General features: G+C 31.9%; 3 protein-coding genes across 4 annotated transcripts in view; 2 read left to right on the top strand and 1 right to left on the bottom strand.

Moving 5' to 3' along the window:
• Positions 1-6,804, bottom strand: part of LOC148611582 (zinc finger CCCH-type with G patch domain-containing protein-like) — a 29,955-nt gene extending 23,151 nt beyond the window's left edge. The window contains exon 1 of the mRNA XM_088592286.1: positions 6,638-6,804. Within this exon, the coding sequence (XP_088448412.1) occupies positions 6,638-6,664 (27 nt within the window). The 5' untranslated portion in view covers positions 6,665-6,804. The remainder of the gene's footprint in view (positions 1-6,637) is intronic.
• Positions 765-6,473, top strand: LOC148611583 (CD63 antigen-like). The gene is made up of 8 exons (XM_088592290.1): positions 765-922; positions 1,402-1,500; positions 1,857-2,090; positions 4,224-4,298; positions 4,700-4,810; positions 5,207-5,434; positions 5,781-5,864; positions 6,299-6,473. The coding sequence occupies exons 2-8, from the start codon at positions 1,441-1,443 to the stop codon at positions 6,362-6,364; spliced, it is 858 nt and encodes a 285-aa protein (XP_088448416.1). The 5' UTR covers positions 765-922; positions 1,402-1,440; the 3' UTR covers positions 6,365-6,473.
• Positions 6,805-9,517: 2,713 nt separating the features above from the next.
• The window catches only part of LOC148611581 (sulfhydryl oxidase 1-like), a 29,943-nt gene continuing 20,277 nt past the window's right edge, over positions 9,518-19,183 (top strand). For both annotated transcript variants that reach the window (XM_088592281.1, XM_088592280.1), the window contains exons 1-3: positions 9,518-9,854; positions 11,616-11,716; positions 17,467-17,612. In XM_088592281.1, coding sequence (XP_088448407.1) covers positions 9,629-9,854; positions 11,616-11,716; positions 17,467-17,612 — 473 coding nt within the window. In that variant the 5' untranslated portion in view covers positions 9,518-9,628. The remainder of the gene's footprint in view (positions 9,855-11,615; positions 11,717-17,466; positions 17,613-19,183) is intronic.

Genomic DNA, 19,183 nt, shown 5'->3' with positions numbered 1-19,183 from the left:
CAAGATTGAAGTCATCACTACAGAAGTTTTATGGTCGTCTTCATGAACTCGTGGATCGTTACGGTGTATCCATCTGCACCATGAAAACTGATTTATTCAATGTATCATAGTTTTCCTTTCCTCTTTCGTCTACCCTGGACTTGACATTTATGAGCGACTCTGGGGGTGTTTCTAGAAAAGAAAAGGACGCTTACCCTACCGGTGCATCTGGTCCATGTTTCCAGTTTTAAGTGGAGTTCGAGTTGCTCATTAACTTTTGTTACTTTGTATGTATCATTTTGGTTATTTTATGTTCCTTGTTGTGTGTTTGTTTTCCATGTCTGGTCTTTGTCCCTGGATTACATTATTTTGGTTTCCACTAGAATCTTGGTTCCCATGATTATTCTTACATTAAATTTCCTTTCATAAAGAAATTCTGTGATCATAAATGATAAAAGAAAGTATGATAATTGTAAATGTAGGGGTTTCTCAATTGTATCATATGAGTATAAATTGAGAAACCCCATCCAAAAATTTTTCAAGTGGGAGAGTACAGGTTCCGATCCAGAACTTAATAATTTTTTTTTTGCCACAATTTGCTATTTTTGCCAAAATTTTCATGTAGATATCCGGATGATATTGAGGGGTCAGAGGATATACATCAAGTACGTCAGAGCTACAATTATTGCCTTTTACTTATTTTATATCTCATAGATAAACATCAAATTGAAGGAGTTGAATTTATTGTTATATTATCTAGTATATTAATATCAAATTCGAAAGCTGTTTATTTATGGGAAACTTGTATTGTATGAGATCATATCTAACTGGGAACTTGTTTTCATGTCGACTTAAAGGGGGATTTTGACCAATGACTTGATAGTATACAGCTATACTTTTCGCAGAGGAATAGGACTTGGGATATATACAACATTAGAAATAGGTAGGACTGTATTATTAAAGTGTTTTATTTCTTGTTGAAATTGTAAACAAATATCAACATATTTTTTTTTCAATGCTCTTTTCTCCATTTTTAGAAAGGGTGTCGGCATATAAGATTATTGAAATATTCAAGCTTCTGACCTTTACGGACAATGTTTTACATTGCAAGAAAAAATATTAAATAGTATTAAAAGGCAGTTAGAGAACAAAATAAAGCTGGAATAAATGTAACGTGTTGTGACATACAATGAAATGCGTAATGACAAAGTGAGAATAACACAAAACTAAAAATTGTAAAAGGATTATAATTTTGGTTTATCTTATCGGGTAAATCCCTATGTCTGAATTATACAAATGGCATGGTAGACCGGAACGGCATTATATAATTTTAAAAGGGTCTTCAATTTTATGTCTCATCTTAATATTCTATGTTTGTTATTGCAAAAATTCACATATATATAACCCATTCTTAAATTTTAGGATATTGTAGCAGCTTGTGTTGGCGTGTAGACTTTAGTTATGGGGTGCTGTGATGGATTGTCGAAATGCTTCCTAATAACGTTTGGAATGTTTTTCCTGGTAAGTAAATGAATTTTTCATTTGTATTTTTTTGCGTACATGTATATCGCGTATTAATCCTGAGCATTTACACTGAAGAGAGGGCATGTAAAGGACATAATAAGCTAAATGGTTTTGTGTGAAAAGAATCTGTTTTACGTTGAATATGTCTTATTATTTTCAATTGACCGGTTCAGAAACAAGCTGAACGACAAACAGCAAAACGTAATTTCTAGTTGGGCACAAGGGTTTGATCAGCCCTACCCCACCCCGTTTTGTTCCTCACGGGACTGCATGTGGATGGAGGGTAACGTTATCGTTACTAGCCCCCTTTATACATTCTATTGTAACAATTTAAAAGATTTTTTCTATTTAAGATGTTTGGTGCTGGGTGTGTGGCAGGAGGAATATACGTACTTGTTGCCAAAAACGACATACTGATTTTAGCACGAAGTGCGACGGAAGGTGTTGTCGACGTCGATTCTCTTGATGTACCATCGTTATTGGAGAAGACTGCCTATATACTTATAGCTACTGGAGCTTTTATTGTCATTATCTCATTTTTTGGTTGTTGTGGAGCTTGTTTGAAGAATAAATGTCTTCTAAGAATAGTAAGTAGTTCAGGTAAATACCAAACTTCAAAATTAAAGTGAATTATAACGTAATTCTATAGAACAGCTGTAGTTGACTGTAAAAAAATCTTTGTTTACTATGATAATGAAGTCTTAGAAAACAAAGAAAAGATATTCAATACTTGAAGACCAAGAAAACTGTGTTAGAGGACCAAACAAAGTAATGTTTCTATTCGATATACAAATCGATATCGATATCGAGAATTCAAATGATAAAATGTAGCAAAACTCATGACTGGTGGAAACAGCGCAGTATTCTATGTACAAAAGTTACAAGGACTGGGGTAGACCAGGAACTAAGGTTCCCTTGTGAATATACTAGTAAACGCCTACAGATGTTCTCATTATCTGTTAGTCTACGAAAAAAACGATAACTGTGACGTGCCTTAAAAATTTGAAGAACCAATAACACGCTATTAGCCGAGATCGTGACTTTTGTCAACCCATATTTAAAGTGAAATATTGGGTCAGTTTTTAATTCTTCTAAGTGTTGTAGATAATTGCTGTCCTACAAACACTGTTTTGTTTATTTGTTACTAAGTTTAAAGTTCCTCATTCAGTAGGGGGATATCTCTTGTGCAATTATTTATCTAAACATTTACAAGGATAATAAAAATTTTAAAAAGGAAACTATAAAACAACTCATAAACCACTTTCAAAAACTTGCAAGTGGAAAAGACGTAAAATGGTGTACTTTAAAAGGTACAAACTGTAATGCAATTACGTAATGAAAAATAACGTTTTTTTTTTTGTTTTCGATAAACGAAAGTAAAAAAGGATAGGCGTTGAATTCAACCCCATTCCATCAAAAGTTTATACTTCACCAAAACTTAACTTTCGTTTTTTAATTATACCATATGTTTTATTTGATCAAATGAATATCAACGACATTAAAAATAATAGAAGTAGAAAAGGGAGAACAAACTCATTTTTATGTCATGTTTCGATTTTCTTTGATAGACCCTTTTGTGGTAAGTTAATGAGCATCCTCAGTATACACTTCCGCGAGGTAGTGCTTTGGTAGAACAAAAGAATTTTCCTCGCGGAAGTGTGTATTGAGCATGCTCTGTGCATGCTCATCGAGTGGTTTACAGTTAACACAAAGGGGTCTATTTCTAATATTTTTCTCATTGAGTACAGAATCACCTCTCTTTAAATTTTGTCTATAAGTAAGTTTCAATAAAAACAGCATAGAATAAATCTATATGGCGAGCCAAAGTGGACAAAAATCAATATTTTGTAATATTAGAAAGTGAATTTCTAATATTACAAAATCATTTTTTTAATATTAGAAATTCATTTCATAATATTAAAAATTCATTTTCTAATATTACAAATTCATTTCATAATATTAAAAATTCATTTTCTAATATTACAAATTTCTGATTTAGTAATATTATAAAATATCACACATTTTGTAATATTACAAATTGAATATGTAATATTAGAAAATGAGTTTGTATTATTAGAAAATGACTTTGAAATATTAGAAAATCACTTTGCAATATTGCAAAATCAGTCACATATTTTAATATTACAAAATGATTTTCTAGAATTAAAAAATCGTAATTGAATACAAGAAGTCCTTTTTCTAATTAGAAAATCAATTTCTAATATTAAAAAATCGTTTTTTAATATTATATAGTCAATCTAATTCGTAATATTAGAAAATGAATTTGTAGTATTAAAAAATCATTTTTTAATATTAGAAAATACCTTTTTTGTCCACTTTGGCTTGCCATAAATCTACATGTAGGCTCTAAAAATTTATTCAGAGAGAAAGAAAAAGAAAAAAAAGGTGTTGTCAAAACTTGAAACTGTTTCGAATGACTCGTTTGATATTCTAGGTCTTTAAAACTGTATGTTATCTAAGATTTTGCAAAAGTTTTATAAACTTTGTGTCTAAAAAAAGACGATTTTTAGGGCATGCCTATATTTTTTTCTACTTTTTAAGTCATTCATTCACTTCAAATGTAATATGATGTGTCTATCCAATACACCAAGTAAAATTTAATTGCGAGGTAGACGATTGTGTACCGGACAAGTGTCTGATTTATAATTTTGGTCTTTGGTTTATATGGTTTGGTTATTGTTGAAATATAATTATTTCAGTATGTTACCATCATTGGTTTGATGATACTGTTGGAAATTGCTGCTGGTGTTTTACTATTCATCTACAAAGATAAGGTAAGGACATAATACGGATCTAAAAATTCACAAAATGAGGGGGTTCCAAGCAAGAAATTTATAATAAAGGGTCCAGATTATTATTTTGCTAATTTTTGCCCAAACTCTGCACAATTTGAACCAAATTCTTAAACAAAGAGAGGAACAACCACCAGAATCCTCCTTGATCCGCTCCTGGAGTAATTTTATGTTTCCTGAAAGTAAGATATTTGAAAATTCGAGTCAAATTACATTCGTATCTTTTATTTGCAATATTAAGTCTTCAACCCAATTAAATGTGCAACATGAACGCCATAAGTTATACCATGTATATGTATTATTTTGATTTCATTCAGGATATGTCATAGAGGTTCATAATTTCAAAATTTAATCAAAAGTGTTATTCATGGTATTAATTACAGCTGGAAACCTATGCCAAAGACAACTTACAGACCATGCTGAACGATAATTATATAGGACCATACTCAACTTCTAACGCAATCAGTTTAGCTTTTGATGTTGCTCAAATAATGGTAAATGTTATTATACTTCATTTCAATGACGAAGATTTGCTGTATAAAGGGTGCGTGAAAAAGATAAAAACAAACGAAAAACAATGAATGAAGCCAAGAAAGACAAACACGACAAAACATGGAACGGTAAATTAACCGAAAAAAGATTTATTACGGAACACAAGAAAAAGATATTTCTATTGCCATGAAATACGAATATTTTCCTGTAATTAAGGACTAGGGTAGGTAATAAAAAATGTTTATGCTCTCGTGTTTTGTTCATACATTTACGACCATTTTTTTTTTTTTTTTTTTTTTTTTTTTTTTTTTTTTTTTTTTTTTTTTTTTTTTTTTTTGTGGGGGGATACTTCAGTTTCCCTTTTCGGCTGGAAATATATCAACTATGTTTTATTTCAGTTCAAATGTTGTGGTGTAGTTAACGCTACAGAATACGCCTCAATATCAACATGGAATACGACGTACGCCTACCAAAGCGGAGGTTCGTACGTCTCGGCGACAGCTGTTATTCCGCTGACATGCTGTGAGTTTTCCAACACCGACGCCTTTCCCGATGACATGACGACGTTCATCAACTCAATGACTGATAACCAGTGTCCTGTTACTCAAGCATCTTCACACACTCAAGTATGATCTTTATTTCAGCTGGCGCAGGTCTAGAGATTTTAAGAAGGGGATTCCAGGCTGTTATTTGCTCATTTTACCCAAGTGTTCCACAAAATTAACAAAAACATCCCCTGGATCCGCCGCTTATAAGTAGGCTTAGCCAGTTGTTTTTGTCTAATACATTTTCGACTATTTGGTTTGGAAGATAGTAAAACAATTTTTTGTGTGTTGACATACATGTACACAAGATAGTTCACTGTGCTCGATTTACGTAACATGATCAAATCAAACGCGGATACCCTGCCTTTAGAAATGATATAATGTCACGGCAAAAGTAATTGAACTTTGTATATGGTGTTCATTTCAGGGTTGTTACGAAGCATTAAAAGAAGAATTTATGAAATATTTTTACATTATGGTGGGAATCTGTGGTGGCATTATTGGTCTTCAGGTAATTTAATGTAGACCTAGAGCTTGCCTTTGTTCCGTGTCCTCCTATTCCAAGTTTGACAGAAGTGGTTGAGTGTGGTATTCTTAGAATGACGTATCGTGCAACATCTTTTTTTTTTCTCGAAACAGGTGCCTTGGAATTCATCAAAGCCAGGACTTGCGAAATGGATTTGAAACTTATTGCAACGATAAACCAACGTTTTTAGTTCAACATATTTGATTGGCTCGTCATTAATCAATCTGCTTGTTTTAAGAGGCTCCCCTTAAAGAAATAAAAATAACAGCTTCTATTTAAAGATGAATGGTGAATGTTTCTGCTGCGTATGGCGGCGCTGTGTGTTTTTCTCTTTTCTTTGCATCCAAAACATAGGGCAGTCGTTTTAACTAAAGTGGTGTTTATAACATTTCAAAGATATTTCTGTATTTTCTTTGCAGGTGATGGGTTTTATCTCGGCATGTTGTCTGATGAAAACAGACGAAAAAAGAAAAGAAGTGATATGATTTTGATACAGAAGCCGTTGTTATAGTTGTTAATTGTCGGTTAATTACAAAATGAACTCTTGTTGTCATGTTTTAAGTTATTTTTCCTACTAAATTGGTCTTTGCACTCTTTTGTCTATTTGTTTGGTGCATGGAAGCCAAATGGTTTGTGGTTTAGTCCACCTTATAATGTACTAGCTGTTGAAACCACCTATGTGGAACTGACTCATCTGTGCCACAACAACACAAAAACTGCAATATAAATCATAAATGAATTAGAGAAAACATCATTACCTTTGCTCTATGTGTAACCTTGCACATTTTCACCGCCTTTTTCTGTAATAAAAGAATTTTATCCTTTAATTCCCAAAATCACACTTGATGCATGCTGTAAAACTATTAATAGTAGATACGGGTGACTGCCAAAGACAGGCCGGGCGCGTATACATTCATTGACATCATCGATTCAGCGACTATCACTCCAGCGACCTTTATTTTTTGAGTAATTGCTTATAGCATTTCAGCGACATCTGTTTTGTGCAATTATAATATTCAGCGACGTCAATTATCAATGAAATAATTGATAAAATTGAAATAAATTTCTGGAATTGATTGATGAAAAAGACTATATTGTTCATAACTACACAGAGGCAACATCGCGTTATCCTCCGGTAATTAGGTCCAAGCCAAATCTTAATGTTAAACGGACAACGAACTGTAGCGAGTCAATTACGGTCAATTCAGTGGTCTTTTCTACAATCACCATCCGAACATTTTGAATTTCTTAGAAAAGACCAGAGGTACCTAGACATACAACGGTCTGAAGAGCATCAACGCGTCCGATGGTATGAACTGAAGTAAGAAATCCAATGTTCAGTAAATGAGAGTCTGAGATATTCAGAATCTGTATTGGACAGATGATATAAGCCGATACGAGTATGTGAAGCATACAGAGCTCAGCCTGTTATCAACTTGTAAATCGTGTAAAAATCAAACTTTCAGATTTTATATTGCTTGATTTTAGTGTTATTTATCGATTTATCGTGTTTTGTGAACAATAAATAACATATACATTGGTTTTAGTGGACATAACTCAAATCCTACTTCCACTTCCCCGTGGTGTGCAGGGGGGGGGCACTGGCAAACGGAAGGGATATTACATGTACAATGTATTTTTGTCATGTTCTAGATAAACACAAGGCAATGAAGAAAGAATTGCCAGTGTCAATAAAACACCATCAATTAACTTACCTACACAGAAAAAAAGAACAACAAACATTAGGAACAGAAAATAATAAAATACAGACATCTAATTTGAAATACAAAGGGTATAGGGAAATATTCAGAAACTGATCCACAAGTGCAATAAAACAGACATAAGAAAATTAATTCAGCTATACGTAAATGAAAATGAGCTCCAACCTCTCCAGGCATTGGTATGTGAAAAATACCTGTTTAGCGATTTTTTTTTCAAATTTGGGACTATATATAAAACAGCAGTTACATACATGTTAGAGTCTCTATTGAATCTGCATTGGCAGTGATTCAATGTACTGTAGTCCTTTACACCCCGGCAAATTAACCCTCTTGGTACTATATTTTCACAGTTTCTTTATAAATTTTCTTCAAAGTATAACGAGTCTTATATAGAATTTCACCAGTCAATTAAGTTGATACAGGTTTTAGAAATGATGTTATTGATATAGTTTTGTGCTATGGAATGGTGAGCACTTCCTCACTGATAATCCTCATAACTTTCTACACCTCCTTCTATTCTTAATTAAAATACTGTAAATCTGAATTAAAACTGATAAAACTATATACTGTGTACATTAAAATTTTGTTGGAGCCGAAATGCAATTGTCACATAAGAACTTATTTTTTAGTCTTGTCAATTTTGGGAATAAATTGAAAAGACGTAAAAATATATAGTTTAAATGGAATAAAATTTTACTTATGTATCAAGTAATTTTTGTATAAAACATGTTTAACCAGATTTCTTATTTAAGGAAACTGTAGAAAGTAACAGCACAGTCTAGCCATTTAACCAAAATATGTATTGTAATAATTATACCTGTTTGTTTTGTTTCTTTTCATTTTTCAAGCAGAGGACGCTTACCCTACCGATGCACCTGGTCCTTTCTCCCAGTTTTTAGTGGAGTCCGAGTTACTCATTTGCTTTTGTTACTTTGTATGTATGATTTTAGTTACTTTATTTTCTTTATTGTGTATGTCTGTTTTCCATGTCTGGTCTTTGTCCCTTGATTGCATTTTTCTGATTACCGCTATAACGTTGGATCCCTTGATTACTCTTAAAGATACCCCATTATGTTTATCAACAATTTTTTCTCATTCTCTCTCTTTGTCAATATACTGTTGTAGGCTATTTTGCCGGAATGAATAACATAGTCACATTTACTTTTGTCATGCCGACACTAAACTCCACTTTACATCTCATTTCTGTAGGGGAAAAAATTACCCAAACAGGAACAGTTCAATATTTTTCGAGGTACTGGATCGTTGCTTTTTTTCATCCAACTTCAAAATATCTACCTTCCCAGCAGACCATCCAGCATACAGCCCCTGCAACTGTCAAAGCAGAAAACTAGTTGCCTGTAAGATATTTTACATATTTCAAATACCATCTATTTAATCTTTATTGTTGGAACTGTTTATGCATCCAGATATATACCTCAAATACATCAATAAACTTCAGTGCATGCAAGTTAAATAAAACTCTATGCCTACTATTCTTGCATACATACTTACATTTTTGTTGATTTTTCATTATTTTAACATTTCAATGCAAAAATAAAAGTTCCTGTCCAGCACCTGTACAATTCTAAAAAAAAAATATTTATGCCCAGCTGTAAGAGGGTGTAATAAAAAACTATTTGGCCAGTACATTTGCTCCGGCCCTGTAATCTGATATTATATCGAATGGTCCCTGACTCTCCGGGATCCCCTGAAAAGGGGTCTTGTCTAAATTTTGTAATATGGCATTTATGGTATTTTTTGCCTTTAGATTTACTTATAAAAAATACTAATTTAATGATAAAAATGTATATTTACATATGGAATCACGAGAAGTCCAACAAGATGCTCATTGGTTCAACTGTGAAATTATGATACGGGTCCGAATTGTACTTAAACATTTTAATCTTTCCTTATTTGGTTTTTGTTCCGAGTGATTGTTTCCGAACATCCCCTGTTCCGAGTGGAACTGTTCGAGCTGACGTGCAAAACCAATACATCACAATTTCGATGAAAGAACGATGAAGAACTATGCCTCTCTTGAAGTTTATTTCACTTTTTATTGTATTTTCAAATTGTTTAGCTGATGAAGGTCTGTACAAAACGAACGACGACGTCGTTATTCTTACTGGGGAATATTTTCAGAATGCTGTTCTTGGAACGAATACCGCCTGGATTATAGAGTTTTACAACAGCTGGTGTGGTCATTGTGTCCATTTTGCACCCACATATAAGGCTTTAGCCACAAATATCAAAGGTTTGTTGAAATTGTCATAAAATACTTAAAGCTGCATTAGCTGCCAAATTCGTTCAGTTTTGATTCTACTGAATTTTGCTGATTCAAAGAAATAAGTTCGTAGTAATACAATTGAAGCAATAAGTGTCGATAATGCCTACAGAATAATGTTGTTTTTTTTATCAGAGAAGATTGACAGCTCTGATTTAATTAATTTTCGCCTTACTTCTGAAGATTGCAGACAGCACATTCACCTGGGTTAAAAATACTTTAACCTTGGTAAAAAAATATAGCATGTGTAATGTTTTCATTTCATTTCATCTATTTCTTGATAAGTTTTCAGATAAATAATGACCATGTTTGAGCAACATGATATCACAATACATAAATTTCAAAAGGATCCTTGTGTTTTATTCCAACTTTTTCCTTTTACGGCTTGTGTCCATGGAATTTCTAGCCAATGGATAACCACTTTCACTTTGCAATCAGATTTGTTATTAAAGAAGTGACTCTTACAGCACATGCGCAGATTAAGGTCACCAAAAGTCACATGCATACAAATTTATCAAGTAGATTTTTTGTCTTGCAAGACAATAAATATATCGACACCTATTTCATGTATTTAATGTATTTTATTTGTGGATATCAGATGATTTTATACAAGAAAAATACAATTTAGTAGAAATAATTCCAAGTTAAGGTGTATTTCAACAGAATCTAAAATTTACGAAAATGACAGCTAATGCAGATTTAAGTCAGTACCATTTTTATTTCTGCCAGACTTTTTAAAACACAAAATGTACTGTCAGACCAAAACTAATATGACTACATATATGGTCCATGAAAATTTGTAAGGTATTTTTAGGAAGTTAATTGTAGCCCAGTTGGTTAAAGTGCTGGCTAAAGAATAAAAGGTCCTGGTTTTTATTTAGCTACATTGTTCCACCATGACAGTTCTTATCAGCTAACTAATATGAGGATGGTTTTAGCGGTAAGTGCATGCAACCGAAGCTTAAAGCTTCCCTTTTAAAAGAAGTAGACTTTACAGTGAGTTTACATGTATGTTATTATCCACTTTTGCTGAGTTTGATTTGGGATATTTCCATTTGTACCACTGTGAGTACATTTGTATATTACGAATATGTGTTATTTTGTCAGCAGATCAGTTCTGAAGGAGGTCCTGCATTGAATGGAAATGCAGGGCTTTGTCACGATTTCTTTGTCTAGAAATGTCAGAGTAGTTCAGATCAATTAACATATATATATATACAAACGTCTCAGAATGTGACGGCTCTATTCACTACACTGCTCCATCGGATCAAATTGATACAGGGAAGATATGTAAACGTATAGAAAGGTCTGAAAAATTCCCAACGATGTTAGAACTGTCAAATTTGCAATGCAAATTTTTGGTCGTTCCCTCCACGGACTCGAACTCATACTGCTGTGACATTTATGGCAACACCGCCTGCACAAAGTCCAAACCCTAGACCACTCGGCCAGCTAGGCTATATATAGCTGGCCTAGTGGTCTAGGGCACTGGACTTTGTGCAGGTGGTGTTGCCATAGATGTCACAGCGGTACGAGTTTAAAATTTACAGTTATGTACTTCTCCAGGGATGACATAGATAACATATACATGTACCTGTTATTTTGATTTTTCAAAGGTGGCAAAAACTGTATTTATAAAGTATGTAATGTGAGTGTGTAATTTTTAAAGATTTAATATATATGAACATGTTCATTTTTCCTTTGATAACATATTCTGTGATGTTTTTAAAGGTTGGCAAAAAGTTATAATTGTGGCAGCTGTGGATTGCTCAAAGAAACACAATGTTGATCTGTGCAGAGAATACAACATTCCAAGTTATCCATCAATGGTGGTAAGTACAGCTTTAACATGTACGTGACAATGATACTTATATGTACTTTGCATACTTTACAAACATCCATAACAGTTCTTAAGTAGGTAGATATTGATGGTTATCTTGATTATTCATTGTGATCTCCTTAAGGAAAATTTCTTCCTTGAAATGGTACATTGTGTACATTTACAGCAAATCACTACAACCACTAACAAGTGAAGATGTCCAATGATTATCTGTTACTGACTACGTGTTTGTACAAATTGACATTGTTTATATTGTTGTTTACAATTACTACATGTATGCCGTATCGCATGTGTCCTTTAACTAAGTTTTTGTTAGTTACTCTTAATACTCTTACTGCTCAAAGTACTGTAAACATTCAGTTTTAATAGATTCTTTTAAATTAACATTTTTGCTGGTATTAATTTTTCAGGGTTTTGAAAAATATGTGCACATATACATTGTATATGTTGTGTACATGTATCTAGCATTTCTTATTGAAATCAATATATTGGGTACTATTTTTGCACTTATTTGACTATAGCAAAAATGGCAAAAGTATTACACCACAATTTGTGACAAATATTGATATTTTACAGTATCAGTCAGTAAAAATACATGTAATTAAAAATTATAAATCATTTTCAAAAAATGAAATGTTTCCATGTGGGATGTTACCAGTAATCCTTGTTTTGTAATATGACAATAGCTGTTGAAGTTGATAATTAAATTTCTAGTCACCTTTTACTGAGCTTCAAATTAAAATTGTGAGCTGTTGATCTCAGCCTATCCATGCAACATCCCATACAATCAGTAGTATTTTAAGTCGTAGGAAAAATAGAAAATGTAGCAGATAAATTGATGAAAATTTTGCAAGAGTTCAACCTTGCAATGTACACTGTATATTGTACATGAAAAATGTACAGATGTACAACAATGTAGGTACATTTTTGTACTGTAGTAAAATGAATAAAATTAATGTTGTCTTATTATGGTGATGAAGATATACAATATTCTGTACAATGTACATGAACAGTGTTATTGGGTCCTAATTAACAGGACCCCCTCCCCCCCCCCCCAGCATCACCTGTATCCAATATACAACAGGAAATGACTAATTTACTGAACAGGTACATGGATCTACTGGTGGTTTTACCTGTAAAGTTAATTATCACACACAGGTTCCTAACCTCAGTGTTTTAAAATTGATATAAAAGTAGAAAAGTTTAAAAAAAAATGTGTTAAAAGCAAGGTTTTTTGGTTAATTTCATATTTTACATATAAAACTGAACATTATTTTTCTAAATATTATTTGATTTAATATTAAATTTTGCATTTAAGTAAATATTGTTTTTCCTGATTTAAAAAAAGTAAATTTGAATATACAATCACAGTGTTTTATTTTACATGTAGTTAACTTTTTCTATTTTATTTTGAGTACAAATTTGAAAACAATAACTGACATTTGTAACTTTTTAACTCACTTTTCACTTTTTCCATTTGAAATTGAATAAATAAAAGCATTTTTCTGCATTGGAAGAAAAGGAAAATAACAACTTTTTGCAATTTATGCACTATTATTAAAGGAATAACCAGTCTCTTGAATGAAAATATAAAGATTTATTCTTATAAGACTAAATTCTGTCATAAGTCAATAATTCACTAAATACCTATTTAACTTAGCTACCTTTCCAGGTGAACAGGTAAAATTTACCTGGGACACCAAAACTTACTTTCAATTAATTGATGAGTTGTATATTAGAAATAACAGAGGTAAACAACTAAGAGTTGTGCCAGGTATGCCAGGTATTGGAGATATACCTGGCATTTATCAGACTATGCTGCAAGCTGTACTGTATATATACATGGTCTTTTCATCCTACATGTATTTTTTAATAATCCAATTCTTCATCATGAGCATGTTCTGTTAATGCAGAACTTCAAATTATTTATTCTATTCAGTTATTATGTAGTGAAGTCATGTATTATGTTTAAATAACTCTTTAAATGAATATATGTTCTGTGTAATCTGTCAAAGTGTGCAACAGATTGTGTTCAAATGGCATGAAAAAATACTAGGCCTAGAGCATAAATTTATAGACACATGTATATACTAGGCCTAGATTGTAAATACATGTATATAGACACATGTTTATACTAGGCCTAGAGCATAAATATATAGACACATGTTTACCAGTGATCTACATGTATAAGGATATGCATATCTTCTCTGTAAAACTACAAGCATTTGCTCTATTAAAATAAACTGTAGTATTTCTATATTATAAAATACCTGATTGAAAAAATTATACACATGTATTAAGTACATGTACATCTGTATGTCAACCCATGAAGATATCATAAATATAAAAAGTTGTATGAATTTTTTGTTGACATTGCTAAGCCTGCAAGGTACATGTTATTATACATGTCCCTCAGTCTGTAGAAATGTTAAGCAGTTTATTTAGTTAAACTTAATTATTTCTACTAATTGACATGTGTGTCTTTAGTTCTGAAGATGATGGAGAGAATTTGCCTAAGTAAAAACCCTTTTATTTACCCTACCTAGATGAGGTAGGGGTACCCATTCTGTATACTCCACTAATTTTATTTTAACTCAGGAAAAATCTTAGCAAAACTGCAGAGAAGTATTATCGGGTATTGTTATTATTGTATTAGCTATTCTGTTTTTTTTCACTAATTGAATCAGACATTTCCATTCTAAACTGATACTGGATACCCATTTAGGATCTTCAAATCATCAAAAACCACAAGATGAATTTTAAAGAACATTTCTTTGAATTACTATCAGAAAACGCCATTTTGCACCTGCTATTTTTTTTTTTTTTTTTTTGTTGAATCTGAACAAGGTTTCAATTATGATACATGTACAGATCTGTAATCCACACCTACTCCTAAACCCCAAACTATTCAAAATGAAACTTGATGGGAATTTTTATTTTGTTTTGTGCCTCTGTGACCTTACACTTTGATCAAATTAGTTTTTTTAAGTTCTTTAAACATAACATAAACTTCTTCATAAGCTTAAATATTCTTGTTTTGAATCTGGGGTCTTACCATAACATATAACTTATGCTTTTACATGTCTTATGTTAAAACCTATGATTTTAGTATGTTTTTTTTTTTTTTTTTTTTTTTTTTTTTTGATACTTTTGGACATAAATCATTTAATCTTTATACTTCACTAGAAATTCTAAGCAGTATAGTGTATATTTGTAAATATGGGTCAGTTTGCAACCTTTTATTTTAAATTAAAAATCAGTTTTAAAATCTCAGTTTTTTAATCAAGGTTTTACATGTACTCCTACTTGTACATGTACATGTAGATCAGATGATAATGAATCCTGCCTTAACCAGACACTTTAAAGTCCCTTTAAGTCAATTTAAACTAAATACCTGCTTAAACTGAACTTATTTTAAGTACTCCTCTATCTAAGAAGCAGGCAAAATGTATATAAGGTGTGGCACATGAAGGAAAAAAAATGCAGAGATTATATTGCATTAACGAAGTATTTATAACTGATAATCTCCAGAAATAACCATCAAAGTGTTTTTGCCGTGTTAAGATATTGATAGGTCAAATTTAGTTAAAATGAAGTATGGAAAAATGGCGGAAAGTTTTTCACATACTTTTTCATTATTTAAGCAGTCAAAAATATCAACATCACAAGTGCTTCAAGATAGATTTAAATAGCTTTTCAGTTGTTTGCTAGATGTACTGAATATATTTCAGACAAAAAAGATCAAATTGAGAAACATGATGTACCACCCATTGCCTGATTCTTACACAGAATGGTACTTAAAATCAGAAAGGGGTTCAGTTTAGACATTTCCATTGTATACATGTAGATATTGAACATGAACGTGACTATAGTCCTGGTCTTGTCTGCTACAACAAGGCAACATGTTACAAATGCATATAAAGGGTGCATGACTTCCATATAATATGGGCTTTATGTAGTGAAAATTGATAAAGAGTTATCTAATATCAAATATTTTAAATCAACACCTGTTGGACTAAAAAAGTTTTCTCATAATATTGTGTAATTTATCAAACAGTAAGCCATTTAGAACTCTCACTTGTCCACAAGGTTACACATGTATATATATGTCTACATGACGGAGTATGCAATGTTTTGGGTTATACATGCTTTATACCATGCATGATCATTGTATATCAGTTGATCAATTCTTCAATAAAACACTTTATAAATGCACATTTACAAAACCATGAATGATGATAAGGAAAATAAAACAAAAAAATTATACAGGACATAATCCTGATAATGGTAATCAATATAAATTTAACATGTTAGAGGCCCTGAGAGCCAAATTTCAGTCTGACAGGATGTTTACCTGTAACACAGAGTAACGATCTTAACTTAATTCGTAATTGGTTTACTGTACATTTATAATTGTAAGTACAGTAAATAGATATTAATAATGAACATGATGTTTAGGGATAAACCTCACGGAAACCCATTCTCATACATAAACCTAATAACAATGTTATGTTTGAGCTAGCTAGGAAGCTTTGGATGTACCGGTAACTACAAGGTTTACGAAATCAGGTGTTACTTATTGATATACATGTAAATCTTTTATGCATCTACCCAAGAATTGAATCAGAGATTTTCAAAAGAGAGGTTGCCAAACTTTTGCTCAAAATTAACAAAATTTTCTAATAAAGGGGTTTTTCCATTCCCTGGAATGCTTCTCCTGGATCACCCACTGCTACCTATTCCATAACCATTAGCTTTTTATGGCAGTATATGAACTGATATGTCATCCTGAAAAATTATATAGACGGCAGCTGTTACTGTCTGTCCACCTATCACCCTGATTGATATAGTTTTTAATGTAGATCATATGTAATATTTTTAGTATATTAATTACACCCCCTGCAAACAAAGTCTTTTGGGGTGCATACAGGAACCAACCAGTCTATCTGTTTGTCCTTCTGTCCACATTTTTTGTAAGGGCAACTCTTCCTAATCCACTCTAGGGATTCTGATGAAGTTATGTAGGAAGGTTGGGTATCTTTGTAGATGTGCATGAAGGAATATAATTACTGTTGGGGGAATCTGAAGGGAGATAACCTAAATTGAGGGTTTTGCATGTACAACTTTTTAAGTGCAACTCCTCCTAAATGGCTCAAGGGATTTAGATGTAATTTTATAGGAAGTTTGGGTACATTATGTAGATGTTCTTGAAAGAATATTATTTCTGTAATATCCACTCCTTCCAGTTAATTATCTTATAAATAATTTGTGTGCAGTTCAGTATCCAGATGAGCATTTTAGACTCACTGTAGCCTCTTGTTCATAATATTTTAATCGTATATCATGTACAGTATAAGGGCAATTTATTGCCTAGATATACTTGGCATCAGCTGTATTGATTACTTGGCATAGGGTGACAGCAGTAGTTTAAGGAAAGCTGTTACTGAAGACCTTGTCATTTGTTGGTTGTTTGTCTAATATTGTTTTTGAACACCGTCAGTTAGTTTACCATTTCAATATGGTTTAGTAAAATGATGACTAAGCTTTGATAGTATTTTTCAAATATTACAAGAAAAAAATATTTCAAATGTCTGAGTAGATTTTATTTTCTTTCTATAGGTTGTTGCTTCTGTAATCTAGCATGTTAAAATCAAAATTTTTGTTCTGTGAAAACATTTAAGTTATGCATATTGATTTTATATGAATAATATTCAAAAGAATATTTTCTTTTTTATTTAACAGTTATTCCCTCCAAATGCCAGTCCAGAGTACAGAGGGGAGGCAATCCATGACCAAGACCCTGCATCACTTCGTAGGCGTATGATAGATTTTGTTGAGAATTACAATGGAAACAAACCTACAACATGGCCAGCATTGCACCCGCTTAGGTGAGTCAGAAGAATTAAGTTGAAACTACACTCTTAATTTGGTAGGTAGGGCATCCTCTGAGAGGAGTAAATAGTATAAAAAATTGTTGTGAGATTTGAAGAAACTCTTGGTCAGAATTGGAAACACTTAGGTAAGTAATAAGGTCTGAAGATTCATTATAAAATATAATAAACCTTCAAGAATAAACCTTTGACTTGACTGGTTTTACACCATCTCAAAATAGTCCTTAGACAGAGGTAGGTGTTGAGATTTAACTACCATGGTCATATACAGAAGTAAATATACAAAATGTAGTTACTAGTACAGGATAGAAATACACACATTGATATTTAGTTATGTTATTCATGAAAACAGTATAAAATTTTCTTTTTATTCAGTGAGGTAAATTTCATCCCGGACTTGACTTTTTATGAACAACTCAGCGGGTGTTTCTAGAAAAGCAGAGGACGCTTACCCTACCGGTGTACCTGGTCCATGCTCCCAGTTTTTAGTGGAGTCCGAGTTGCTCATTTGTTTTTGTTACTTTGTTTGTATGATTTTAGTAATTTATGTTCTTTGTTGTGTTTGTCTGTTTTCCATATCTGGTCTTTGTCCCTGGATTACATTCTTTTGATTACCACTATAACCTTGGTTCCCTTGATTACTCTTTGATTACCGCTATTACCTTGGTTGCCTTGGTTACTCTTTGATTACTGCTATAACCTTGGTTGCCTTGGTTACTCTTTGAAATAGAAGAATGTCAAATTTTTCATTCGGATTGATATTGACTCTTAAGAACTAGCATAATGGCTTACACAGGTTTACTTGGCTAACTGATATAACTTTTAAATATCATGTACAAGCCAAATTGCTGTCTATATGCCAAACCTTATATACCATAACATTACATAATATATATATATGAAAGAATAATTATATGAGTCAATTTAGCAATATACAAACTATCAAGGATAAAAAAAATTATATGGCACATTCTACTGTTAACTGCATACAATCTATGAAAAACATTTGTTAAATAATCCATATTTTATGACATAAAAATGTGTTTTATTTAAGTAACAAAAGGCTAAAAATTGGCTTAATTGCATAAATATTTTGTTTTAAATTCATTAAAAAGGATACCTACATGTAAATAGGTAAAATAATAATATATCTTAGTGAATTGCCTGAGTTTTTGTAAAAAAATATTGTTTCTTTTTCTGTTTACAAAAAACAACCTGCTTATGATATATTTGGAAAAAATCATCTTACTTAACATGTAAATGTTGAACATTTATTAATATTTTTCTTCAATTAGTGAATATTTTTGTTAATTTTATAACTTTCTATGGTAAATATGCTATGCAATTAACCAGTATCTTCTGTAGTGGTGAATATGTTCATTAGCATTCGATAGAATCCGGTTAAGCTGATATGTTTACAGTAGTACATGTATAGCAATTACCATCATTATGGTACATTCACACGGTCAAATAAGGCGCATTTAATTCACATGCATTGTTAGTTTTAATCCAGTCACGTGTTCATATGTGAAACAAATTTTCATTGTGAATTAATATGAATCGAAATA

The sequence above is a fragment of the Perna viridis genome, chromosome 7 (genome assembly GCF_037379345.1).
Source record: "Perna viridis isolate PV_CMFRI_1.1 ecotype Kerala chromosome 7, ASM3737934v1, whole genome shotgun sequence".
Classification (NCBI taxonomy): domain Eukaryota; kingdom Metazoa; phylum Mollusca; class Bivalvia; order Mytilida; family Mytilidae; genus Perna; species Perna viridis.
Note: the sequence above shows the minus strand (reverse complement) of the source record. Positions and strands in the feature narration are given on the sequence as shown.